A 21,741-nucleotide genomic window follows, 5' to 3' on the forward strand; every position below is an offset into this window, starting at 1 on the left:
CCTGAATTGTCCAGAGGCATTTCACGGAGACCCTCGTGTTTATCTCTGAGCAGGTCTCCTTCACCATCACCATCTTTGCTGAAGTGAACCTTGCATGAAGCTGTTTCCAAACGCAACAGCTCTCATGGATTTGGAGGCTACAGTCCCCAACCCTGAGGACTGGGTGTCCCTTCCAGCCGAGGCCCCAGCAGATGACACCTGCCTGGGGACCAGCAGGGATGCTCCCAAAAAAATGCAGGTTCCCAGGTCCTGCCCAGCTCAGTGGGATGGGGGTGAGGCCCCTTGACCTACCTTCTTATCGAGTCCCTCAGGTGATGGGCACACAGGCCTCAGGTTGGGAAGAATGAGGAACCAGGGACCAGGGAGGGGAGCGCCTGACCCCACCTGAACCCGGCCAGGTGGGCAAGGCCACCCCGGCTGGCGCCCACCTCCCTCAAGACTCGCCCGTCCCGGCCTGGGACGCCGTGCTTAAAGTGCCAGACGTGCTCTGACGGACAGTCCAGCCTGTTGAGTAGCCAGGGCTCCGCAAGCCTGGCCACGTGTTTGGGAATAAAGGCTCCCCGGGGCCTGCCCACTCCACTATGCGTCACCCACAGCCCCTTAAAACCGCAGGGCTGAGTTGCTGGAACAGAAGAGACCGTCTGACCCGCAGACCTCACGTGCTCGCCATCTGAGCCTTCACAGAAACGCTTTGCTGCCCCATCAGGTGGTAGTTTCTAGGGTTCTCGCCGGACACACGTTGAGAGCTCCGACCTTGGGCCAGACCTCCTGGGCTGGCTCTGGCTCTAGCCCCCTCAGGTGCACCACCAACCCTCTCCGCCCCTCGTTTCGTCTACAAGATGGGGCCCGCTGCCATGCTTGTCATGAGGATGAAACCGGTGCAGGTAAAACGAGGCACTGGAGGACAGGCCACCTGGCCAAGGCCAGGAAAGCCGATCTGCAAACGTCCAGGTGCCCCCAGAAAACAGCTCAGCCTGCAGACACTTGAGAAATTCTGCAACCAAAATGCCCGAGGTCTCTGGAGGCCCTGAGCCTCTTGTTTCTTCCTGGAAATGAAAGCTAGCTGGACTCCTCTTCCTGGGAAGAAAGGGGATGTGGGGTTCAAGGGGCCAAGCCAGGAGCCCACTCAGACCCAAGGCGCTCAGCAGGTCGTGGGCGGGTTGCCGGCTCTGCCCCGCTTTCCCCGGCCTCACTGCTGCGGCGGGTGCGGTGCCGGGCCACGCCGCAGTGCCTCACCCGCATGGACCATCTCCCCCCGCCAGGCGCGGGGAATCCAGTCTCGCCCCACACGCCCAGCAGTGCAGAGACAGGGCAGCACAGAGACCAGGCGAGCCAGGCTCAGGGACCAGGCTCTGCACATCACACTGACCACCCTGCGAAAGACCAGCCCTGGCCGGGGCGCCCAGCAGGAGCGTTCTGGGACATCACTGATTCGTTCAGTCCACTGGTGTTTACTGAGCACCTACTGTGTGCCAGACACCCCTCTCCGTGCTGGACACAGAGCAGCGAACAAGCCAAGCGACCAGGGTGTCATACGTGGAACGCGTCAGGTGTGCTCGGTGCGTGGAACACAGCACAACCCCCTCATCTCCGGCACAGGCGCTCACCCCACCGGCAGTTCCCAGGCCTCTTCCTCCAGAGCCCCGGTCAGCTGAGACGCTCGGGCCATGCCCCACACCTGCCACTCCGGGAGGGGAGGTTCCTGGCTGGCAGATCGGCCCAGGGCCCCGTGTGGTGCACACACCTCCCGCCCCGCGTGGGCAGAAAGCCCCGGGTCCTAACCCCGCGTCCACCACGCACGGCCATGGACTAACGCTCCACCTCTCTAAACCTGTTTTCTGTCCTAGAGAAAAGATGAGCAAATGATACTTGGTTTTTATCGTGGTTGTAAGAACAAAAACAGAGCTAGACATAAACGTCTGAAAGCTATAAAATGACGGTTTTTTCTCTCTCAGAACAAAGTGCTCCTGGGCCCACAGCAGGCCCCCCTGGACACGGTTCCTGACAAGGACAAGGTTGGGCCAGGACCTCCCCACGGCCACACAGGCCGGGGTGACCATGCCCTCAGTGCGGTCGCCTGCCCCTGACCTCCCCCGCCTGCCCTGCCACCGGGCAGGCCCAGGCTCCAATCAGGAGGCCGTGATAAACAGAAGGACACCCAGCCACCCTCCAGCCAGGCTGCGTGAACCTTGCCCCAGAGGCCTGTCACGGCGGGGACGGAGAGCTGTCCGTGGCCACACCATGGCGGGCCTGCTGTGCCTCGTCCTTCTCAGCGCCTCCCTGGCTGGCCTTCCGCTGCCGGGGGGGAGTGGTAAGTGCCCCTCCCTGCAGACTGCCCTGGGGGGGAGGCGAGAGGGTGAGGGGTCAGGGCGATGCCCCTGAACTTCCACAGTGTGGAGAGTGGGTGCCCATCCCCTGTGGGAGGCTGGCATGAGAGCCTGGCTTGGTGGTTTCAGCCAAGCGTAGCTTAGGGCCAGGTGTGCCTCCCTGTGGGTGGAGAGTCAGACAGCAGATCACAGATCACAAAGACAGACAGAAACACGGGCAGAGAAGGAGGGAGAGAGACAGAGACAGAGAGGGAGGGAGATGAGGGGGAGGGCGGCAGTGGCAGGCAGAGACAGAGAGAAGCCCCCTTCCTCTGCCAGAGCAAACCGCGGGCACAGAGGCTAGGGGGTCACAGGCAGAGAGGAGCTTCCACGGCAGGGAAGAGGATGAGAGCCAGTGCCACCACCCTCAGGCTGGCTCCGCCAGGGGCTCTAGGCTTTCTGGGACTCCAGACCTGTCCAAGAGAAGAAACCAGAAAGGACAGAGCAGAGTGGAGGCAGCCCCGGGGGCCTGTCTGCATGTTTGCACTCTGGGTGACGTGGAAGTTCAGTGGCCCAGGCGCGTGGGAGAAGGAAAGAGTGAAAAGTGAGAAAGAGAAACAAACCGAACAGGAGTGGGGGGACCAGGTAGGGGAAGGAGGGAGGGGAGAAATGGGTGCGTGGCTTGTATTTCAAAGCAAGCGCTCCCTGGTGGAGCGGGTGTCTGGAGTAATGGAGGATGGGCCCTCACAGAACAAATGTGGGCCTGGCCTTGCTGGGAAAACACAGGTGTCACTAAAAGAAATGGGGAATTTGGAAGGGAAAGTAATTTGAGGTAGGAGCGAGTGAACACTAGGAGTTTCATACACTCTTTAAAACAACTCTAAGAAGTAGGTATCGAATTCCCACTTGCCAATATTCAGTAGCAGGTGACCAAGATGCATTTGCCACTCAAGACAGTTTGATTCTGCAGTCCTGTTTTTTAGTTTCGGACATGGGGAGAATGGAGTTCTGATGTGAGGGCAGAATCCATCGCCGTGAGAGAGCTGAAAACACAGCGCTCACGATGGAAGCTGGGACTAGAAATACCAACTTGGAGAGTCATCTTCCTTATGGTGAGACTCTCAATTCCCCAGCAGAAGAGAGGCAGAGAGCAGGGCACAGCGCCAAGAAAAGGACCTGAGGGCCTCCCACAGCACAGTGAAAAGGGGAAGAGGAGTGGGTGAGACCAGGAAGACCCAGGCAGCTCGGCAGGGGCTACTGAGGGGAGAGGGGAGAGATCCCCGAGGGGGGAGATCTCTGAGCCAGGACACTTTAACTGGCAGGTCAATTTAGTGGGTTTTTTTTAATGAAACAGGACAGAAACAAGTAGAAAATTTTGTAACAAGTACTATTTTGTAGAAATTAATAGTAAGCACTATTTCTTGAAACTTTTGTTTTACTCTTGTGTACGTGTGTCCTGGGACTTGAAACAAATCATACTTTCAATTGTAGATCGTGCAAAACCGTGTCACCTCCCCACCTAACGCAGAGCTGAGACCTTGAAGGCGGTGGGGGGGGGGGGGTACAGCTGAGCCACAGAACGGAGTGGAGGGCCCGGGGAGGCAAGAGGGACCGAAGGGCGAGTTCCAGAAGGAGGGCTCGGGTCTCAGCGCGGGGCCGGGTGTGCGCGTGTGCGGCGGGGCAGGTCAGTGGTGGGCGCGCGGGCCCTGGGCAGGCGTCCGACCCGTCACTCGCGGGGGCGGGGGTGGCCTGGGGACGCGACCCGCACGTGGGCGAGCACGTGACAGCCGCGTTCTCCACCCCAGTGTTCCTGCCCCGGGACCAGGCCCACAGCGTCCTGCAGAGGGTCCGCAGGGCCAACTCGTTTTTCGAGGAGATGAAGAAGGGAAATCTGGAGAGGGAGTGCCTAGAGGAGACCTGTTCGTATGAGGAGGCCCGCGAGGTCTTTGAGAACACGGAGAAGACGGTAAGGGGCGGCGCGGCCAGGATGCACTTACAGGGCTGCGGGGGCTTCTGAAGCGCTGTCAGGTCCACCTTAAAACTCAAAATGTTTATCTAAGAACGCGCTGTCGGCCTCGGCCTGCACAAGGACCCCGGGCCCGGGCTCTTCGCCCAGACGCTCAGCCCGCCGCCATACCCGCCGACGGGTTCCGGTCCTGCGACCACAGGGTGGGTCGGTGCGCAGGCGCAGAACGAACGCGGCCTCGAGGCCCTGCTCTGCACCTGCGCAGCAGCGGCAGCAGCGGCGGCGGCGGCCGCGGCGCAAAAGCATCCGCCCCTCCCCCGGAAGAGGCGGGGCCTCCAATGCTGACCCGGAAGTCGCTGAGGTCCGTTAGCCACCTCGCGTCGTGCTGTCGTCGGGCACCTTGCGTCAGGCCGTGGGGTGGCTTAGCTGCAGTGCAGGGGCCGAGGGGGACGTGGACGGCCGCGAGCCAAAACGGAGCAACCGCGAGCTGAAGGCGCCTGAAGGCTGAGGAAAAGGAGGCCAAGCAGGAGCCCCCGAGAGACCGCCTGGCCGCATACAGCGGACGTGTCCACACCACGGGCCCGCAGTGGAGTGTCCAGCGGAGTCTGGGCGCTGGGGGGCCCGTGCCACACAGGCTCGTGTAGACTCCCGCCTGCTCGCGGCAGCCTGGACACCGCCGGCCTGGCTCACCTTAAAGGTGGCAGAAGAGCTGTGCCCTTGGAGGACAGGTCCAGTTGCAAGTCATGGCTGAGTGGAGAAACGTTAAGTCGGAAGAAGAATTTACTCAAGTCTATAGAAGACTTCCTTGTGGAGTCCGGAGAACCCTGGGAAAACTGAGGAGCAGAGCTGAGCGCCCCTCAGCGCCACAGACTTGCATTACTGTCTTCTTGCTTCCATGGGCACCTCATCCCCCTTTGGCCGAAAGGCGAGGAAAGGCAGTATCATCGGAGATTCTCTGACTCCAGCCAGAGTGACTTTGTGAGGAAGAAGTGTATCCCGCACGCCAAGATGATCACGTGTAGAAGAAGTTTCTTGGAAGAGTTGGGGTTCCTAGATGAACTTCCCATGCTCAATGCCGCTTCACGGGGAGCTGTGACCAAGCTTTCCATCACCCAGCACAGCAAGCTGGACGTGAACTTACGTGTAGGAACTTCTCCAGAACTCCAACTGGAAAATGCTGGTAGTTGGTGGCATTGACTGCGTTTGTGATGTTGGATGCCAGTTCCAGAAGGTTTGACTCGAACTCACCGCTCGTGAGTTTTACCTGGCCGTTTATGACCTCGTGAAATCATGGATATCATATCAGGGATGCTGAACATGTTACGGGCAGTTACAAGATCACCCACCATCCAGTCAGCCCAGCAGGCCAAACCCATGAGATGGACTCCACCCCATCCTTCTGGAGAATCAGCACAATAGAAGGGCTCAAGAAAAACCTGGGAGTGAAGCTGCCGGAAACTAACCTCTTCAGAACGGAAGAGGCTGAAAAAATTATTGATCGCATCTGTGTCGCAAAAACTGCTGAATGTCCTCCGCCTCGGACCACAGGCAGACTCCTTGCTAAGCTTGTCAGAGTGCCTGAAAGTGGCTTGCAGCAGCGACCCACTCATCGGTGACGGCCCACAGATAACGGCCAGACAGACTGCTCTGGGTCTCACTGAGCAGGCTGAGCTGCTTGTCATGAGGAGGGAAGTGTGCAGTGCTTACACTGGGTTAAATAGTCCCATACAGCAGCCAGAGGCTTTTAAACAACAGGCCAGAGCCACCAACGATGATGATGTTCATAGATGAGAACTTCTATACCGCCTGGAATCCAGGCTGCCCCCCCATCTGGCTGTGGCATGGACATTGGCTGCATCACCGTGTTTCTCACAATCTACGGTAACATCAAGGAAGTACTTCTGTTTCCTGCCATGAAACCTGAAGGTAAGGAGAATGTGGCAACCACTGATACACTGAAAAAGCACAATAGTTGGGCACTTCTGTCTAGAAAATAATAATTGGTAAGTTGTATGACTCAGACATCTTTGCATTCCTGCAAAAGGTCAAGGTCTGCAAGGGAATTCTTGTGTTGCTATCCATTTGACTACCATAGTTCATTTCAGCCACCAGAAGAGAGAAGAGGAATTAAGAATTCACTTTTACTCCTTGTTACCCAATGAACGATTTAGCTCTTTTAAAAAGTTATTCATAATTTCAGGAACTGTTTTTATTTTTAAATGTTCCTTTAATTCACATACACTTAACAGTTTCTTAAAATAATAAAAGTAATTGTAGTGCCAAGTTCATGTTCTGCCTTTTTCCTCAGTATCATTTCCCAAACACTCTTCCTTACTTCCTTAGAACTACCATACTTATAATTTTAAAGAGCTAAGTTGTTTGTTTGTTTTAGCCACGCTGCACAGCTTGTGGGATCTTAGTTCCCTGAACAGGGATTGAACCCACGCACTCAGCAGTGAAAGTTCAGAGTCCTAACCACCAGACCGCCAGGGAATTCTCTAAATAATACACGTGTCAAAGAAGAAGTCTCAAGGGAAGCTAGAAAATACTTTCAGGACTTCCCTGGTGGTCCAGTGGTAAAGAATCCACCTTCCAATGCAGGGGACGTGGGTTCGATCCCTGGTTGGGGAACTAAGGTCCCACATGCTGCGGGCCAGCTAAGCCCACGTGCCACAACTACTGAGCCCATGCGCCCAATTACAGAGCCCGCGTGCTGTAAACTACAGAGCCCACATGCTCTGGAGCCCGTGGGCCACAACTAGAGAGAGAAAACCCACACGACACAACTAGAGAGAAGCCCACGCACCGCAACGAAAGATCCCACGTGCTGTGACAAAGATCCCGCGTGCCGCAAGTAAGACCTGACACAGCCAAAAATAAAAATATATATAAATAAATACAATTTTTGAAAAAAGAAAAGAAAATAACTCCTAGCTAAACGAAAATGAATATATAACATACAAAATCTGTGGGATGCAGCTAAACAGTGCTTATCGGGAAATTTATAGCATGAAATGTTTTTATAGGAAAAGAAGTTCTCAAATTGATAATCTAAGCTTCCACCTTAAGACACACACACACACACACAAAAGGCAAAATAAACCCAAAAGAGGAGAAATCAATAAAATTGAAGACATGAAATAATAGAGAAAATCAGTAAAACTGATAAGATTTAACAAGATTGACAAAAAAGAGCACATGAATTGTATCAGGAATGAAAGAAGAGATATTACTACAGACCCTGCATATGTTAAAAGGATAATAAGAGAATACTATGAACAACTCCATACACAAATTTGGATGGAATTTTACAATTTGGATGAAATGGACCAATTCCTCAAAACCATGAATTACCAAAACACATAGTATGACAGAGATATCTGCAAATTCAACTTCTTAGTTAAAAACCTTCTGTAAAGGAAATGTCCAGGTCCAGATTGTGTCACTGGTGAGTTTTACCAAACATTTAAAGAAGAAATAACACCAGTTCTGTGTAATCTCTTCTAGAAACGAAAAGGGAACACTTGTAAGTTTGTTTTCGATCAGCATTACCCTGATGCCAAAACCCACAAAAACAGAAGAAAGAGAAAAAGAGGGAAGGAGAGAGGGAGGAAGGTAGAAAGAAAGAAAGCTATATAACAACATTTCTCATGAACCTCTTATAAAAATTCTCAACAAATTATTAGCAAATTGAATAAAGCAATATATGTTAAAAAAAGAAGAATACACAATGACCAAGTGGGTTTATCTGAGGCACAAAAGGCTGGCTCAGTATTTGAAAATCAACAGTGTAATCCACCAGTTTAAAGAAGAAAAATCCACATAATCATATCAACTGATAGAGAAAAAGCACCTGACAAGATGCAACATCCATTCATGATAAAAACCTTTCAGTGATTTCCCTGGTGGTCCAGTGGGTAAGACTCTGTGCTCCCAGCGCAGGGGGCAGGGGTTTGATCCCTGGTAGGGTTACAAGATCCTGCACGCATGCCGCAACTAAAAGATCCTGCATGCCGCAACGAAGACCCAGAGCAGCCAAAAATAAATAAATATTTAAAAATAAATATTTTAAAATAAGTAAATAAAACAATTATTTAAAAAAACACCTTTCAGCAAACTACAATTAAAAGGGAACTTCTTCAACATGATAAAGATTATTAACAAGGGAGCTACAACTGATATCGTGGTGAAAACTGAATGCTTTCGCTCTAATACTGGGAAAAAGGCAAGGATGTACATTTCTAATACTCCCAATTCAGCATTGTACTGGAAACCCTAGCCATAAGGAAGGTTTAACAATAAGCCAAGATAAAGAAATAAAACTCCCTATTTGCAAGTAACGTGATTGTCTACATAGAAAATCCCATGGAATCTGGAAAAAATACTCCTAAAATGTATGTGTCTAGCGAGGTCACAGAATACAAGGTCAGCAGGCAAATATTAATTGTATTTCTGTGTAGTAATAATGTGCAGTTAGAAACAAACAAAAAAATTAATGCCACTTACTGTTGCTCCAAAGAAAAATATCTATGTGTAAATCTAATAAAACATGTACACGACCTGTATGCTGAAATCTGCAAAACGCTAACGAAAGGAAGAGGACCTAAATAAATAGACATAGAATGTTCATGGTTTGAAAGACTTAACATATTAAAATATTGACTCTTCCCAATTTGATATATAGATTTAATGCTGTGCCAAACTTCCATCAGATAAAGACAAGTTGATTCAATATTTGTAATATGGAAAAACAAAGGAATTAGAATAGCTAAAACAATTTTGAGAAAGAAGATAAAATTGGAGGAATCATACTACCTGATATAAAGACTTACTGTAAATCTACATTAATCATAGAGATATGGGACTTCCTTGGTGGCGCAGTGGTTAAGAATCCGCTTGCCAGTGCAGGGGACACAGGTTCAATCCCTGGTCCCAGAAGATCCCACATGCCGCGGAGCAACTAAGCCCGTGCACCACAACTACTGAGCCCGACTGCTGCAACTAGCCTGCGTGCCTAGAGCCCATGCTCCGCAACAAGAGAAGCCACTGCAGTGAGAAGCCCATGCACCGCAACGAAGAGTAGCCGCTGCTCGCCACAACTAGAGAAAGCCCGCGCGCAGCAATGAAGACCCAACGCAGCCAAAAATATATAAATAAATAAATAAAATCGTAGCGATATTGATGTGTAGTATTGGTAAAGGGATAAACACATAGATCAAAAGAACAGAATAGAAAGTCCATAAATAGACCCACGCAAATATGGCCAGTTGATTTTTTTTTTAATATTTATTTATTTATTTAGGCTGTGCCGGGTCTTATTGCAGCACACGGGATCTTCGTTGCCGCATGCGGGATCTTTAGTTGCGGCATGCATGTGGGATCTAGTTCCCCAACCAGGGATCGAACCTGAGCCCCCTGCATTGGGAGCACAGAGTCTTACCCACTGGACCACCGGGGAAGTCCTTGGCCAATTGATTTTGACAAAGGTGCATAAGCATTTCAATAGAAAAAGAATTCTCTTTTTCAATAAATGGTATTGGAATAATTCTACATCTATATGCAAAAAAGGTCAGCTTTGACCTAAACCTCACAACTATACAAATATTATCTCAAAATGGACCATATAGCTCTAAAGATAAAACAGGAAACTTTTAGGAGAAAATTTTCATGACACAAAGTTAAGTTAGGCAAAAATTCTTAGACGTGACACCAAAAGCATAACCCATAAAAAACATATAGATAAATTAGACTTATTCTAAATTTAAAACTTTTGCTCTGTGAAAAACATTAAGAGAATGAAAATACAAACTATTGACTAAGAAAATATTTGCAAATCACGTATCTGCCAAAAGTTTTGTGGTCAGAATATATAAAGAACTCTCACAAGTCAACAGAAGAAAATAACCCAATTAAATACAATGAGCAAAAGATTTGAACAGACACTTCACCCAAGAGGATACATGGTTGGCAAATAAGCATACGAGAAGATATTCAGTATTATTAGCCATTACAGAAATGCAGATTAAAACCACGATGAGGGACGTCCCTGGCGGTCCAGTGGTTAAGACTCCATGCTTCCACTGCAGGGGGCATGAGTTCGATCCCCCTGGCCAGGGAACTGAGGCCCCACATGCCACAAGGTGGGCCCCCCCACCCCCCCCCCACACACACACAAAAACCAAACAAACCACAGTGAGATGCCACTACACACCTAGAATAAAAAACAAGTGCTGGTGAGGATGTGGAGCGACCACCACTCATACACTGCTTGTGGGAATGCAAAATGGTGCAGCCAGTCTGAAAGCCAGTTCGACAGTTTCTTACAAAGTTACCATATGACTCAGCAATCCCATTCTTGGGTATTTACTGTAGAGAATTGAAAACTTTTTTCACACAAAACCTGTACATAAATGTTTATAGCAAGTCTATTCATAATTGCTGAAAACTAGAAATAGTATAAATGTCCTTGGTCGGGTGAATGGATAAACAAACCGTGTTCCGCCGCACAGTGGAACGCTGCTCATCAGTAAAAGAGAACAAACTGTCGCCACGCACAGTAACGTGAATGAGTTTCAGTTTCAGAGGCACTATGCTGAAAGAAGGAAGGTTATATTCACACGGTTATATCGCACGTGAGTCCATTTACAGGACACCCTCAAGAAGTCACGACTATAGTGACACAGAGCAGACGCGTGCTGGGCATTCGGAGCGGGGGCGGCCAGTGGCTGGCAAGGTTGGGGGAGACGGAGCTCTTCTGTGTCTCGCTTGTGGCGGTGATTATACAAATCTATACGTGTGTTGGCTTTTATAGAATTGTACACCAGAAAAAGTCCGTTTTACTGTGTGATAAATTTTTAAATAAAAAATTTAAAAGACAGTGTAGTCATTTCTGAGGCCCTCTGTAACAAAACACCACAAATTGGGTGTCTTAAAACAACAGAAATTTACTCTCTCACAGTTCTGGAGACCACAAGTCGAAATCAAAGTGTCACCAGGCTTGGTTCCTTCTGGAAGGTCTGAGGGAGGATCTGCTCCATCCTCTCCCCCAGCTTCTGGGGGCGACCAGCAGCCCTTGCTGTTCCTTGGCCGGTAGATACATCACTCCACTCTGTGCCTGCACCTTCACAAAGCCTTCTCTGTGTGTGGCCTGTGTGATATTTTATGTCTCTTATAAGGACACTCTCATTGATTGGGGGTCCACCCTAATCCAGTACGAGCTGTTCTCGATCCATAACTTAATTACATCTGCAAAGACCCTCTTTCCATTAAGGTCAAATTCTGAGGTTGCACCTAAGTTGGGGCCGGGGAGTAGGGGAGACACTAATTAACCTACTATAGATAGCAAAAAATTGTTTTAAGACTACGAACATTTCTTTTCAGTGTTACATAGGCTCTTGATGCCCTATTTTAAGCTAATTACCAACTATCTTTTTTTCCAAGTAACGTAATGATTATTCTCCAAGCATCTGATCCTGTTTTGAATCTTTGACCCGGGTATCTTAATGTAAAACCACTTGTTGATTGGCTTGGGGGTAGCAAAGAGAGCAAACCATTTTTGGTACAATCCGTTTCTTGGTAATTAATTTGAAAATAAATTTTCAATATTTAACAAAGTTGTGCAATTAAGATGATTGAGCATGGCACCTGGGAAACATTTTGTAATATTAAATGATTCACATTAATCTTAAATTGATATACATGTAGGTCTAGATGTAATATGTGTGAAATGTAACACTGATTCTTCCTATAAAAGCTTGGATATAGGTATTGATTTAAGAGATAGTAAAAAATTATATGATAATGTTGTATGTGATGAAATTAAAATATTTTGTCTTAGCAATTACAATTATTTGTCATTATGAATTTATTACAGTGTTTGAATGTGATACATAAAGTTTACGGTTTGCTTCTGAATCTAAGCAATTACTTTAGAGATTTTACTTCAGTTGCTGTTGTCTCAGCACAGTTTCTCCAAACTGAGATTAGTGAAAAACAAACAAATAAAACCTATATAGAAACTTTTGTGATTCAAGAAAAGTAATCTAATTTCAAATTACTTAACAGTTGAAGCAAATAATGTGAAAATCTTGATTGTGATCATATCGTTAGTGATTTTGCTAGGATGAAAGTTAGAAAAGTACATTTAATATTACAAAATGTTTCCCAGATGCCATGTTCAACTGTGTGAGCAGGCAAGAAAATGGACGCTAGGCCGTATTGGGATATGATCATTTATTACACAAACATGTATTGTATTAAAAAAAAAAAAAGATGAATGAAGCCACAGCTTTACAAATGCAGGAGATCTGAAAACATTTCCCTTTTAGATTGAATAGTTCTAGAGCATTTTGTTCCAGAAAATGACCTGTTTGGGAAATAGCCTATTCACTTGAGTTACTAGATTGTGGCTGTTAATTGGTGTAAAATGTCTCTTTTCCATAATGCATTAAAAATTTTTTTTCCCTTTTAGAATGAATTCTGGAATATATACAAAGGTGAGATGTTTTCTATTTCAGTCTTGAGTGAGAGGGGTTCATCAGGGTATTTAAATCGGGAGAGATTGTATTCAAATTTTGAAGATGTTTCCTGAATTTCCTTTCTGCTCTTGTTTAAATTTTACTTATCTAAGACTTTTCCCCTCTGAGTGTTTCCATAATAGTTATGGTAAAATAGTTTTTTATAGTAGATTTATACTAATTCTAGTTTTGTTACTTATATACATTTAAATCGGTTCATTCCCATTTGAGGATACCAAATTCCATGATAATTTTTTTAAACCCAAGTATTTTAGGTAGAAACAAAAAATAAGAGTCTGAAACACTGGGTCCTCTCATAAGGTAACCACCTTGACTTAATGCTTATAGCGTCTGAAATGGTATTTGTCATAACTAATATTTTCACTCTGGTAACAGTATTCAGATTTCTCAAAATGACAATTGTACCTATCTCTAAATTATATTGTACAAATGCCCCAAGAAATGTGAAGTCCCATGTTAGTGCTCTACAGGAGCTTTTCATTCTCCTTTTACACCCAAACCATAGAAAATAGGAACCCTCTTGTCGATGCCCAGGCCAGAAACAAGTGTCCAGCAATCACTTATCCGCCCTCCTTCCAGCTGACCCCATGTGGTCACCAGCACAGGGCTCCTCTCCGTGATGGAAAAACGTTGTCAGTGCTTGTAAAAACAGTCAGAGGTCTCAGCAAAAACTTGAAAGCTCAGTCAGCAACCCAGCTAGATAGAGGTATCACGTGCACGTAGCCACAAAGCCGGGGGCGGGGTGCGGGGGAGGGCAGTGGTAACGAAGTCCAGATAGGACAACTTGTTTACAGGAAAACAGGAAGAATCCCAGGTTCATTCAAGTTAGCTGAGAACTGGGCGCCAGAATCAACACAGCAAAATCGTTTCCACGATGAAGGGAATCACCTGCAAGCTCTGGTTTCCAAATGTTTTCTTCGCAGATGGTGACCAGTGTGAAAGCCGTCCTTGCCTGAATCAGGGCAAATGTAAAGATGGCCTCAGGGACTACACATGCACCTGTTTGGAAGGATTTGAAGGCAAAAACTGTGAATTACGTGAGTTCCTCTTCTTGGTGTACCTTCAGGTCAGAGCCCCGTGCGGAGGCCCGGTGGGAATGCGGGAAGAAGCTAGAGGCCCAAGGAAACCCTCCCGGTCACGTGGGGTTCAGCCTGTGCTCCGTGAGGCGGTGCCGCTGCAGGCCGCGGAGCGCGAGTCAGAGCCCAGCGCGGAGGCCGGGGTACCGGGCACTCCTCTGCCCCTCTGAGGAGCGGCTGTGGAACGAACGTTCCCGAAGGGTGGGGCCCCTTCACGTGGAAACGAGAACCGACGTTTCTTTCCTCGGAGGAGGAGGTTTCTCCTGCTTCTCCGGATCCTGGAAATTCGTGCAAACGTCAGTGCTGAATGCTCGGGATTGTCCAGTTATAAACATTTGGTACAGTTAATTCTGCGTGGAGAAATCACTGAGCTTTCCTATATATACCGTGATTAATTTTTAACAAAACTTAGGTTAGTATTAGGCCAGTTTTCCCTGAGGAGACAGATTCGCGCTTCTTTGTTGATTTCTTAATCTGTAGTCTTTAGAGCGAGCTCTTCGATTGGATACTTCGGAGTTTCCCCGGTGGGAGTATCAGTCGTGCCCCCTTCCACCCACCGCCCAGAGCTGCTTCCCCAAATACCGTTTGGCTGACGCTGGAATGTTTTCTAAAGTTTCTTTAATGTTTGCCCCGTAACTATTCTTTCATCAAAACCCAGTGGAGAAATGTAAAGTCAGCTGCCAGGGCGGCACGACTGATGAGTCTGGGGTCTGATGTCCGGTGCACGCTGGCAGCGGTGACGCTGGCACAGTCCGGCGGTGAGATCCCCTGTGCCCGGCGCCTCGCGGGACCTGGACGGCTCTCCTGGGGGCTGGTGGCCTCCACTCCTCTACAAGTGACGCGGCAGGCCGTGGGGGTTAAATAACGTGCCCAAATCACGCAGCTAGAGGCCCACGGCCAGCTGGGAGACGGCCTGAGTCCGGGACGTGGCTACCACCCCTCTTTCCCGCCGCACGAGAGCCAGACCCCGTCTGGGGATGGACCCCAGGTCCTTTATGCCACGGGGTACCGAGGCCTCAGAGTGGACGGCGTGGGCTGCTCCCGGCTCGGCCCGAGCTCCCACCTCGCTGGCCAGCGCCACCACACCCTTCTTAGGGCTGAACTTGAGACCCTCCAGCCTCCAGGCCTTCCCTGGGCTTGTGCGGGCTCCCTGGCCCCCGGGGCCCCACGTGGGCGGGGGAGGGGCCTGCCCGGGGCGCCGGCCCTTTGCTCCGGCTGGTGGGCACCGTGGCACCGGCGGGTGAGGGCACGTCCCGGGCCGCGCCCTCAGCTTCCCGGCTCTTCCGCAGCCACGCGTGAGCTCTGCAGCCTGGACAACGGGGGCTGCGACCAGTTCTGCAGGGAGGAGCGGAGCGCGGTGCTGTGCTCCTGCGCCAGCGGGTACGACCTGGGCGACGACGGCAAGTCCTGCGTCTCCACAGGTAGGAGGGGCGCAGGCTGGGCTCCCGGTGGGGCTCGTGGTTTGGAGACGGACCCACTGTTTCTGTGAACCGCCTGAGAAACGGGCCAGTGATGTCAGCTCTCCTGGGGGCACGTGGAGCGTGAGGGTAACATGTGGAGGCCCCTTTGCCCAGTGCCCGGCTCGCAGCGAATCCCAAGTGGCCACTTTGCAGCTGCCACGATGGCGTCCCCATCCCTCTCGGAAGGGCGGGGGCTGGGGAGGCTGGAGTTACAAGGGCCGGAGCCGTGGGCCGGCCAAGGAGCCGGGGAGGCGGTGCAGGGGCCGGAAGGGGAACCCAGGGCCCTCCAGCACTGTTTCAGGTTGTGTGGGTCCCCATGTTAATGGAATTTTTTTTCCTTGATAAAAGCCAGATGCCATGCATCTGGCCCAGAAGCTCACGGAGGGCTGAGTGAGGGCCTGGGTCCTGGGGGTCCTGGGGGTGGGAGAGGCCCCGTCTCACACCCCATGGGGAGTCCTGCCTGACCGGGGCGGGACTCCTCTGCTGTGGGGCGGAGGCCGGCCACGCCCCTCTCAACTCGGGCTCCTTCTTGGGGGGACCCCAGCTCCTCCTCCAGTAGGCCCCAGCTGGCCCGCAGCCTTGGCATTACCTGGAGGGGTGAGGAATGCAGAGTCCCGGGCCCACTGCAGAGGTGGGCATATTCCAGGGCAGCGGCAATTGTGTAAAATTAAATCTCTCAACAGGTAGAGGACAGTGAGATTTACATTTCTATTGGTAATGAGATTTTAAACTTAAGCTGGTCCAAAACATATTTTAATTGAAGTCGTTGCTTGACTTGCTTGCAAAATTTTTTTAATTCCAGGAATAATTACAGGTCAATTTAAAATAAAGTCAGGTAAACTACTTCCTGGTGCAGAAAGTTCTGTTCTAAGTCATGGACGAGCTGATGCAGAATTTCAAGGGGGCAGTGGTCACAAATGTTAAGGCAGAGGCGGCTGGCACGGGAAGAGCTCTCCTCCCGCCGGCGAGCCAGCACTCCCCCAGTCCACTCGCGGGCCCTGCGGGGCGAGCGCCACCAAGAACACACACGGGGGACCCGCCTCAGACCTGCGGCCCCCAGCTGCCCCGCCTGTGTCCTGCTTCGCCCCCGCTCTGCCTCGGTTCCCTAGTTGGTAAGGATACGAAGGGACGCTTTTGGGTATTTCCGGGCCCCGCCCCTTGCGTGGCGCTCGTAAGGGTCGCTGTCCTCCTTCAGCTGTTGCCTTACAAAGCTCCGCTCGCTGCTCCTCCTGCCCAGAACACTTCTTTTTCTTCAGCGTTTCATTAGGAAACGTTTCCAACACACAGCGGGGCTAAGGGAACTTTGGGGGTTGAGCGCCCCAGCCCCCCTTTCTGCCATCCTGGTCTCCGTGTACCAGTCGTGTCCCCCGCTGCTCCACGGTCCTCCGTCCAGCCACAGCCACCCGACTTCTGCAGGCGTCCCAGTAGACGGTCCGCACGCTGGCCGGCCGGAGGTCAGGGCTCCCACCCGTAGCCCAGCCCCGAGCAGGACACAGGGCACCCCGCTCCCCAGAGGCCCCTCTCGGCCCCCTTCCCGGGGCCCACTCCTCTGGCTCCTCCTCGGAGTGGCCTGCGTGGGCCCCGCAGGGAGGCCTCCGCGAGGCTGAGGCCCGACTGCCCTTCTTCCAGAGCCCTTCCCCTGTGGGAAGCTCACGCAGGGACGCAGCAGGCGCTGGGCCGCCCACGGCAGCGGGGAGGCCCCCGAAGCAGGCGTGCCGGAGCAGTACGACGGCGGAGACCTGGGCCCCACCGAGAGCTCCCTCCACCTGCTGGGCCTCAATGGGACGGAGCCCAGCCCCGAGGAGGACGAGAGCCACCTGGTCCGGATAGTGGGCGGGAGGGACTGCGAAGAGGGGGAGTGCCCCTGGCAGGTAACTGCGCGGAGCTCAGCGGCCGGTTAGCTGGGTGGGGGGCTGTCCCGCCGGGCACCCGGCCCACGCGGGCCTGCAGCAGACTTGAGCGGGCAGCGGCGGAAGGAGCCGCGGTGGAAGAGGCCGGGCCTCTGCCCTCCCTGCCCGGCCGCCCCTCCCGCCCAGGCAGAGAAGGGGCTCCAGCTCGGGCGGCAGGGCGGGTTCCGCGGGCGGAGGGCGGCGCCCCTGAGGCCTCTGCTTGCTCTTTGGTTTGACGGAGGCGGAAAGAGTTGCTCTCCTTGTTTCATTTCTAATTTGGTAGATTTTTTTTACCCAAACACCCAAGTCCTAATGAGGCAGACGGTACCTTAGCAAAAAGTATATCCATTTGTTTTCAAAGGTAAAAACTCACTCTTTGGTTGTTGATTTGGACTAAAGTTGCCAGACTTAGCAAATGAAAACACAGGTTTCCACTTAAATTTGAATTTCAGATAAACAATAAATAACTTTGAATGTGAGTATGTCCCAAATATCACACGGGACACACACTGAAAATGATTTGCTATTTACTTGAGTCAGATTTCACTGGGGGCCTCTATTCTATCCAGAACCCTCACTTGGACTGTAAGTTTTTAGTGTCCAAAGCCAAAATGCCTTCTCCTACAAGTAATATTCCCAGAGCTGCCCACAACCCTTAGGAATGACGTCAGCTGGCCCCCACCGGCCACAAGGCAGGTGTGCGTTTATCTGAATTATCACGAGCCCGGGCAAGGACACGCGGAAACCTAGTCACCACGCACGGAGAGCGCGCCGCAGGTCAGGGCTGCCTGGGCGCCGTGCGTGTGGGTCTGAAAGCGCCAGGGCCTCTTCTCTCCCGTGTGGCGTCACGGCCTAGGAAGGGAGGGGAGCCCCCGCCAGATCCCCACAATTCAAGTTGCTGCGTGAGAGGGCCAGGAACGTGGTACCCGTGGAGCATGTGAATTCCCACAGGGCGGGGGCGGACACGGGGCTCTGAGAGGGGCTCGCGTGGGGCTCTCCGGGGAGCGGGCAGGAGGAGCCTCACGGGAGGGTCCCCAGACTTGGCCAGTTGCCTCATGTCCGTCTCCAGGAAGGACGGTCAGTGTCCCAAGTCTTAGGAAGACTGACCCTCCTCACTTGTCACACAAGTGGGGTTATGAGTTGATAAGTTATGCAAAAACATAAACAAAACATCACGACTTCGTGCTAGTCATGAAAGTCCTCCAAAGTTCTTTTAGAACTTGACATTGTTAAGAGTTTCATTAACTTGCACCCTCTCAACCCATGGCTGTTGCTTAGAGAAGGGCGAGTCCCCAGAGAAGGGAAAGCAGAAAGCGCTCTCTCCGCACTTGCCGGCCCAGTTCTTTGGGGAAAAGGAAAATAGGGGAAGGGTCTGTGCTCTCGCTCGCCCAGTCAGCACCCCGTCCCGGTGGAGTGTTCCCCGCCCCACGTCCCCGTCAGGAGCAGCCACGTGGATCCCAGGGACCGGCCTTGAACGGTAGTACCCGCAGCCGCGGGAGGGAGGTCCGGACGGTGCAAGCGTCCCCAGGCCCAGCGTAGCAAGTGTCTCATCCAGAGCCTGGCGTCTGCCTGGTCTGGGGCCTAATTCACACCAGAGACTACAGACAGCAGTTCTGCTGCACATAGAGCTGCAGAGGGGCCTTCCGGAGCCGGGAAATACAGGCGGGTAGGGCCTGGCTGGGCGAGTCTGGAGTTTGGGTGGGGAGAACCCCCTCAGCCGTAGCGCTGGGCCCTTGGCAGGGCCGCGGGGTCCACGGTGGGCCAGCTCCGAGCACGGCCCCTGGGGGTGGGCGCTGGGGTGCGCTGGCCTTGCCCTCGTTCCAGCCTGAGGACCCCACGAGCGCTCCCGGGGGGCAGGCCCGCGGTGGTGGGGAGACGGGGAGGACGCTTGGGCTACAGATCTCAAAGGCAGGCTCCACCTGGCGCCTCTGGCCCTCCCGTCGCAGGCTCTGCTCGTCAACGAGGAGAACGAGGGCTTCTGCGGGGGCACCATCCTGAGTGAGTTCTGCGTCCTCACCGCGGCCCACTGTCTCCTGCAGGCCAAGCGGTTCACGGTGAGGGTAGGTGAGTGCCGCTCACCCCCTGCGGGGCCCCCCGGTTTCAGAGGCACTAGGACTGATAGGCTGGCCGGAAGCGCTAGTTCAAATACTGAGGTCCCGAGGGGGAGAGGGAGGCCGGGGGAGGAGGGGCGCCCCCGCCCCATGCACGCAGGGTCCGCAGTGCCCTCTCCTCTGGGAAGCCCCCCAGAGCCCCCAGCCGTCTGAGCAGCCGGCACCGCTGCCCCACATTTGCATCTGGGGGACTGTTTCCTAACGTCCCCCTTCTCACCACACCCTAGAGCTGCTCCATGACAATCCAGTGCGAGCTACGTGCCCGAGCCACGGCTGGAATGTCTAGCTTCCTAGTTACATTACATCTTCTAGCGTACGTTTTAAACGTCCACAGGTGACACTCATTTCGGTAACACACCTCATTACCCAGTAGAGCCAAAACAGTGTCAGTTCGACCTGTAATCGGCCTGTAAAGTACTCTTGAGCTATTTTGAGGTATTTTTCATTCTGAGATTTGGCGCTCATGGCACATGTGGGCTGTGATCAGTGCCCACTTGGCCCCGTGGCTGGGGGTCGGTCTGGCAGGTCAGACCCGGTGCCCAGCCCCACCCGCGGGCAGACCAGGGGAGGGTGGCCGCTGCCCCCGGCGGGGAAGCAGAAGGCTGTCACACTGGCCTCGCTCTAGTCGCCTGTATTTCACATTTCCTAGTGACCACGTGCCAGTCTCTAAGCAGAAAAAAAGTGGGACTGCTTTAACGCGTCAGTGACGTGCAGGGCCTGGCGGCTCCACGCTGACGGCCACGCCCCCGTCCGCAGGCGACCGGAACACGGAGATGGAGGAGGGCAACGAGATGGCGCACGAGGTGGAGGCGACCGTGAAGCACAGCCGCTTCGTCAGGGAGACTTACGACTTCGACATCGCCGTGCTGCGGCTCAAGACGCCCATCAAGTTCCGCAGGAACGTGGCGCCCGCCTGCCTGCCGGAGAAGGACTGGGCCGAGGCCACGCTGCTGACCCAGAAGACGGGCGTCGTCAGCGGCTTCGGGCGCACGCACGAGCGGGGCCGCCTGTCGTCCACGCTCAAGATGCTGGAGGTGCCCTACGTGGACAGGAACACCTGCAAGCTGTCCAGCAGCTTCACCATCACCTCCAACATGTTCTGCGCCGGCTACGACGCGCAGGCCGAGGACGCCTGCCAGGGCGACAGCGGCGGCCCCCACGTCACCCGCTTCAGGGGCACCTACTTCATCACGGGCATCGTCAGCTGGGGCGAAGGGTGCGCGCGGAAGGGCAAGTACGGCGTCTACACCAAGGTCACCAACTTCCTCAAGTGGATTGACAAGTCCATGAAAGCTGGGCTGCGGGCAGGGGCCAGGGCGGAGCCGCGCCCCCAGTGAAGCCCCCCACCCGACCCCACCCCCGCAGCCCCTGCCTCTCTTCCCTCTCAGCACCGGGGCTCTGAGCCGGCTTCCCTCCTGCCGTGATTAGAGCCGGGTCGGTTCTTATCCTGCTTCTGTCCTTGCCCCGCCGAAGTGGGGAATGAAGGTCCATTTGGAACCCGGGACCCTGCCTTCCCGTCGCCAGCTGGGAGGTTTCAGGATTCGGGAAGTGCTACCCACATAGGATGGGCCAGGGCTCCCAGACCAAGTCTTCAAACTGAGGGGCCTTTTCTGTTCACAGCGCGTTTCTCTGTCCTGGAGGCCGCCAGCTGCCCCCCTGGCCCCTCACAACGCTGCTGAGTAAACCAGCGGGGTTCTGGGAGCACAGGGGCGCCAGGGCCAGCACCCCTCCCCGGGGTCGGGCGGGGCTTCCCCACGCCTGCCCTCCTGGCCCCCAGTCACCTCCCAGGAGAGGCAGCCTCCCTGGGAAGGCAGGGCCCAGAGGGCTCGTCGGCCGGGGCATTTTAATGTTGACCTAAAGACAGGCTCTCTACGTGGCTTCACAGCCGCGTCCCAGGGAGCCACGGGCACGCCCCCGGCTGTGACTGTCGCCAGGCCGGGGCTCTGGAGTCTGCCTCTAGGCCACAGCCCAGAGCACGAACCCAGCTCTGGCTAGCCCCTGCCACCCCCCTGCTACCCTGCTCGCGAGGTGTGTGCTGGGGGGCTGCAGGAGGGCTGCCCTTCCTCCAGCGGTCACAGCCCAGGTCGAGCCCTCCCGTCCTCACCAGCTCCAGGCCCTCAAGCCAAACGGCCAGGAAAACCAGACGTGCTTCTAGAAAAAGCAGTCACCTCAGATGGGACCTGCCGTGTTTCCCGGTACCGTTTGCATTTTGCGTAACTCGGCTAAGCAAACTTTCAAAGTTCCAGTACGAGAGCCCCCAAGGTCACTGGCTGGGCAGTTGCGTAAACAGGAGATCTGCACGTTTGCAAAAATCAACGCAAACGGGCTTCCCAGAAACGGTCAAGCCAGTGAAGGACGGAAAGGCCGAGAAGGCCTCGGACGGCCAGGCCCTGCGT

General features: G+C 53.0%; 1 protein-coding gene across 1 annotated transcript; it reads left to right on the plus strand.

The window, feature by feature from the left end:
- Positions 1–1,834: 1,834 nt before the first annotated feature.
- On the plus strand, positions 1,835–20,842 carry F10 (coagulation factor X). The gene is made up of 8 exons (XM_082365848.1): positions 1,835–2,311; positions 4,112–4,272; positions 12,743–12,767; positions 13,733–13,846; positions 15,175–15,306; positions 16,975–17,216; positions 19,181–19,298; positions 20,102–20,842. Exons 1-8 carry the CDS (start codon positions 2,059–2,061, stop codon positions 20,680–20,682), a joined length of 1,626 nt encoding a protein of 541 aa, XP_082221974.1. The 5' UTR covers positions 1,835–2,058; the 3' UTR covers positions 20,683–20,842.
- Positions 20,843–21,741: the final 899 nt, after the last annotated feature.

The sequence above is a fragment of the Balaenoptera borealis genome (genome assembly GCF_965194805.1).
Source record: "Balaenoptera borealis genome assembly, chromosome: 18".
In the NCBI taxonomy this organism is placed as follows: Eukaryota; Metazoa; Chordata; class Mammalia; order Artiodactyla; family Balaenopteridae; genus Balaenoptera; species Balaenoptera borealis.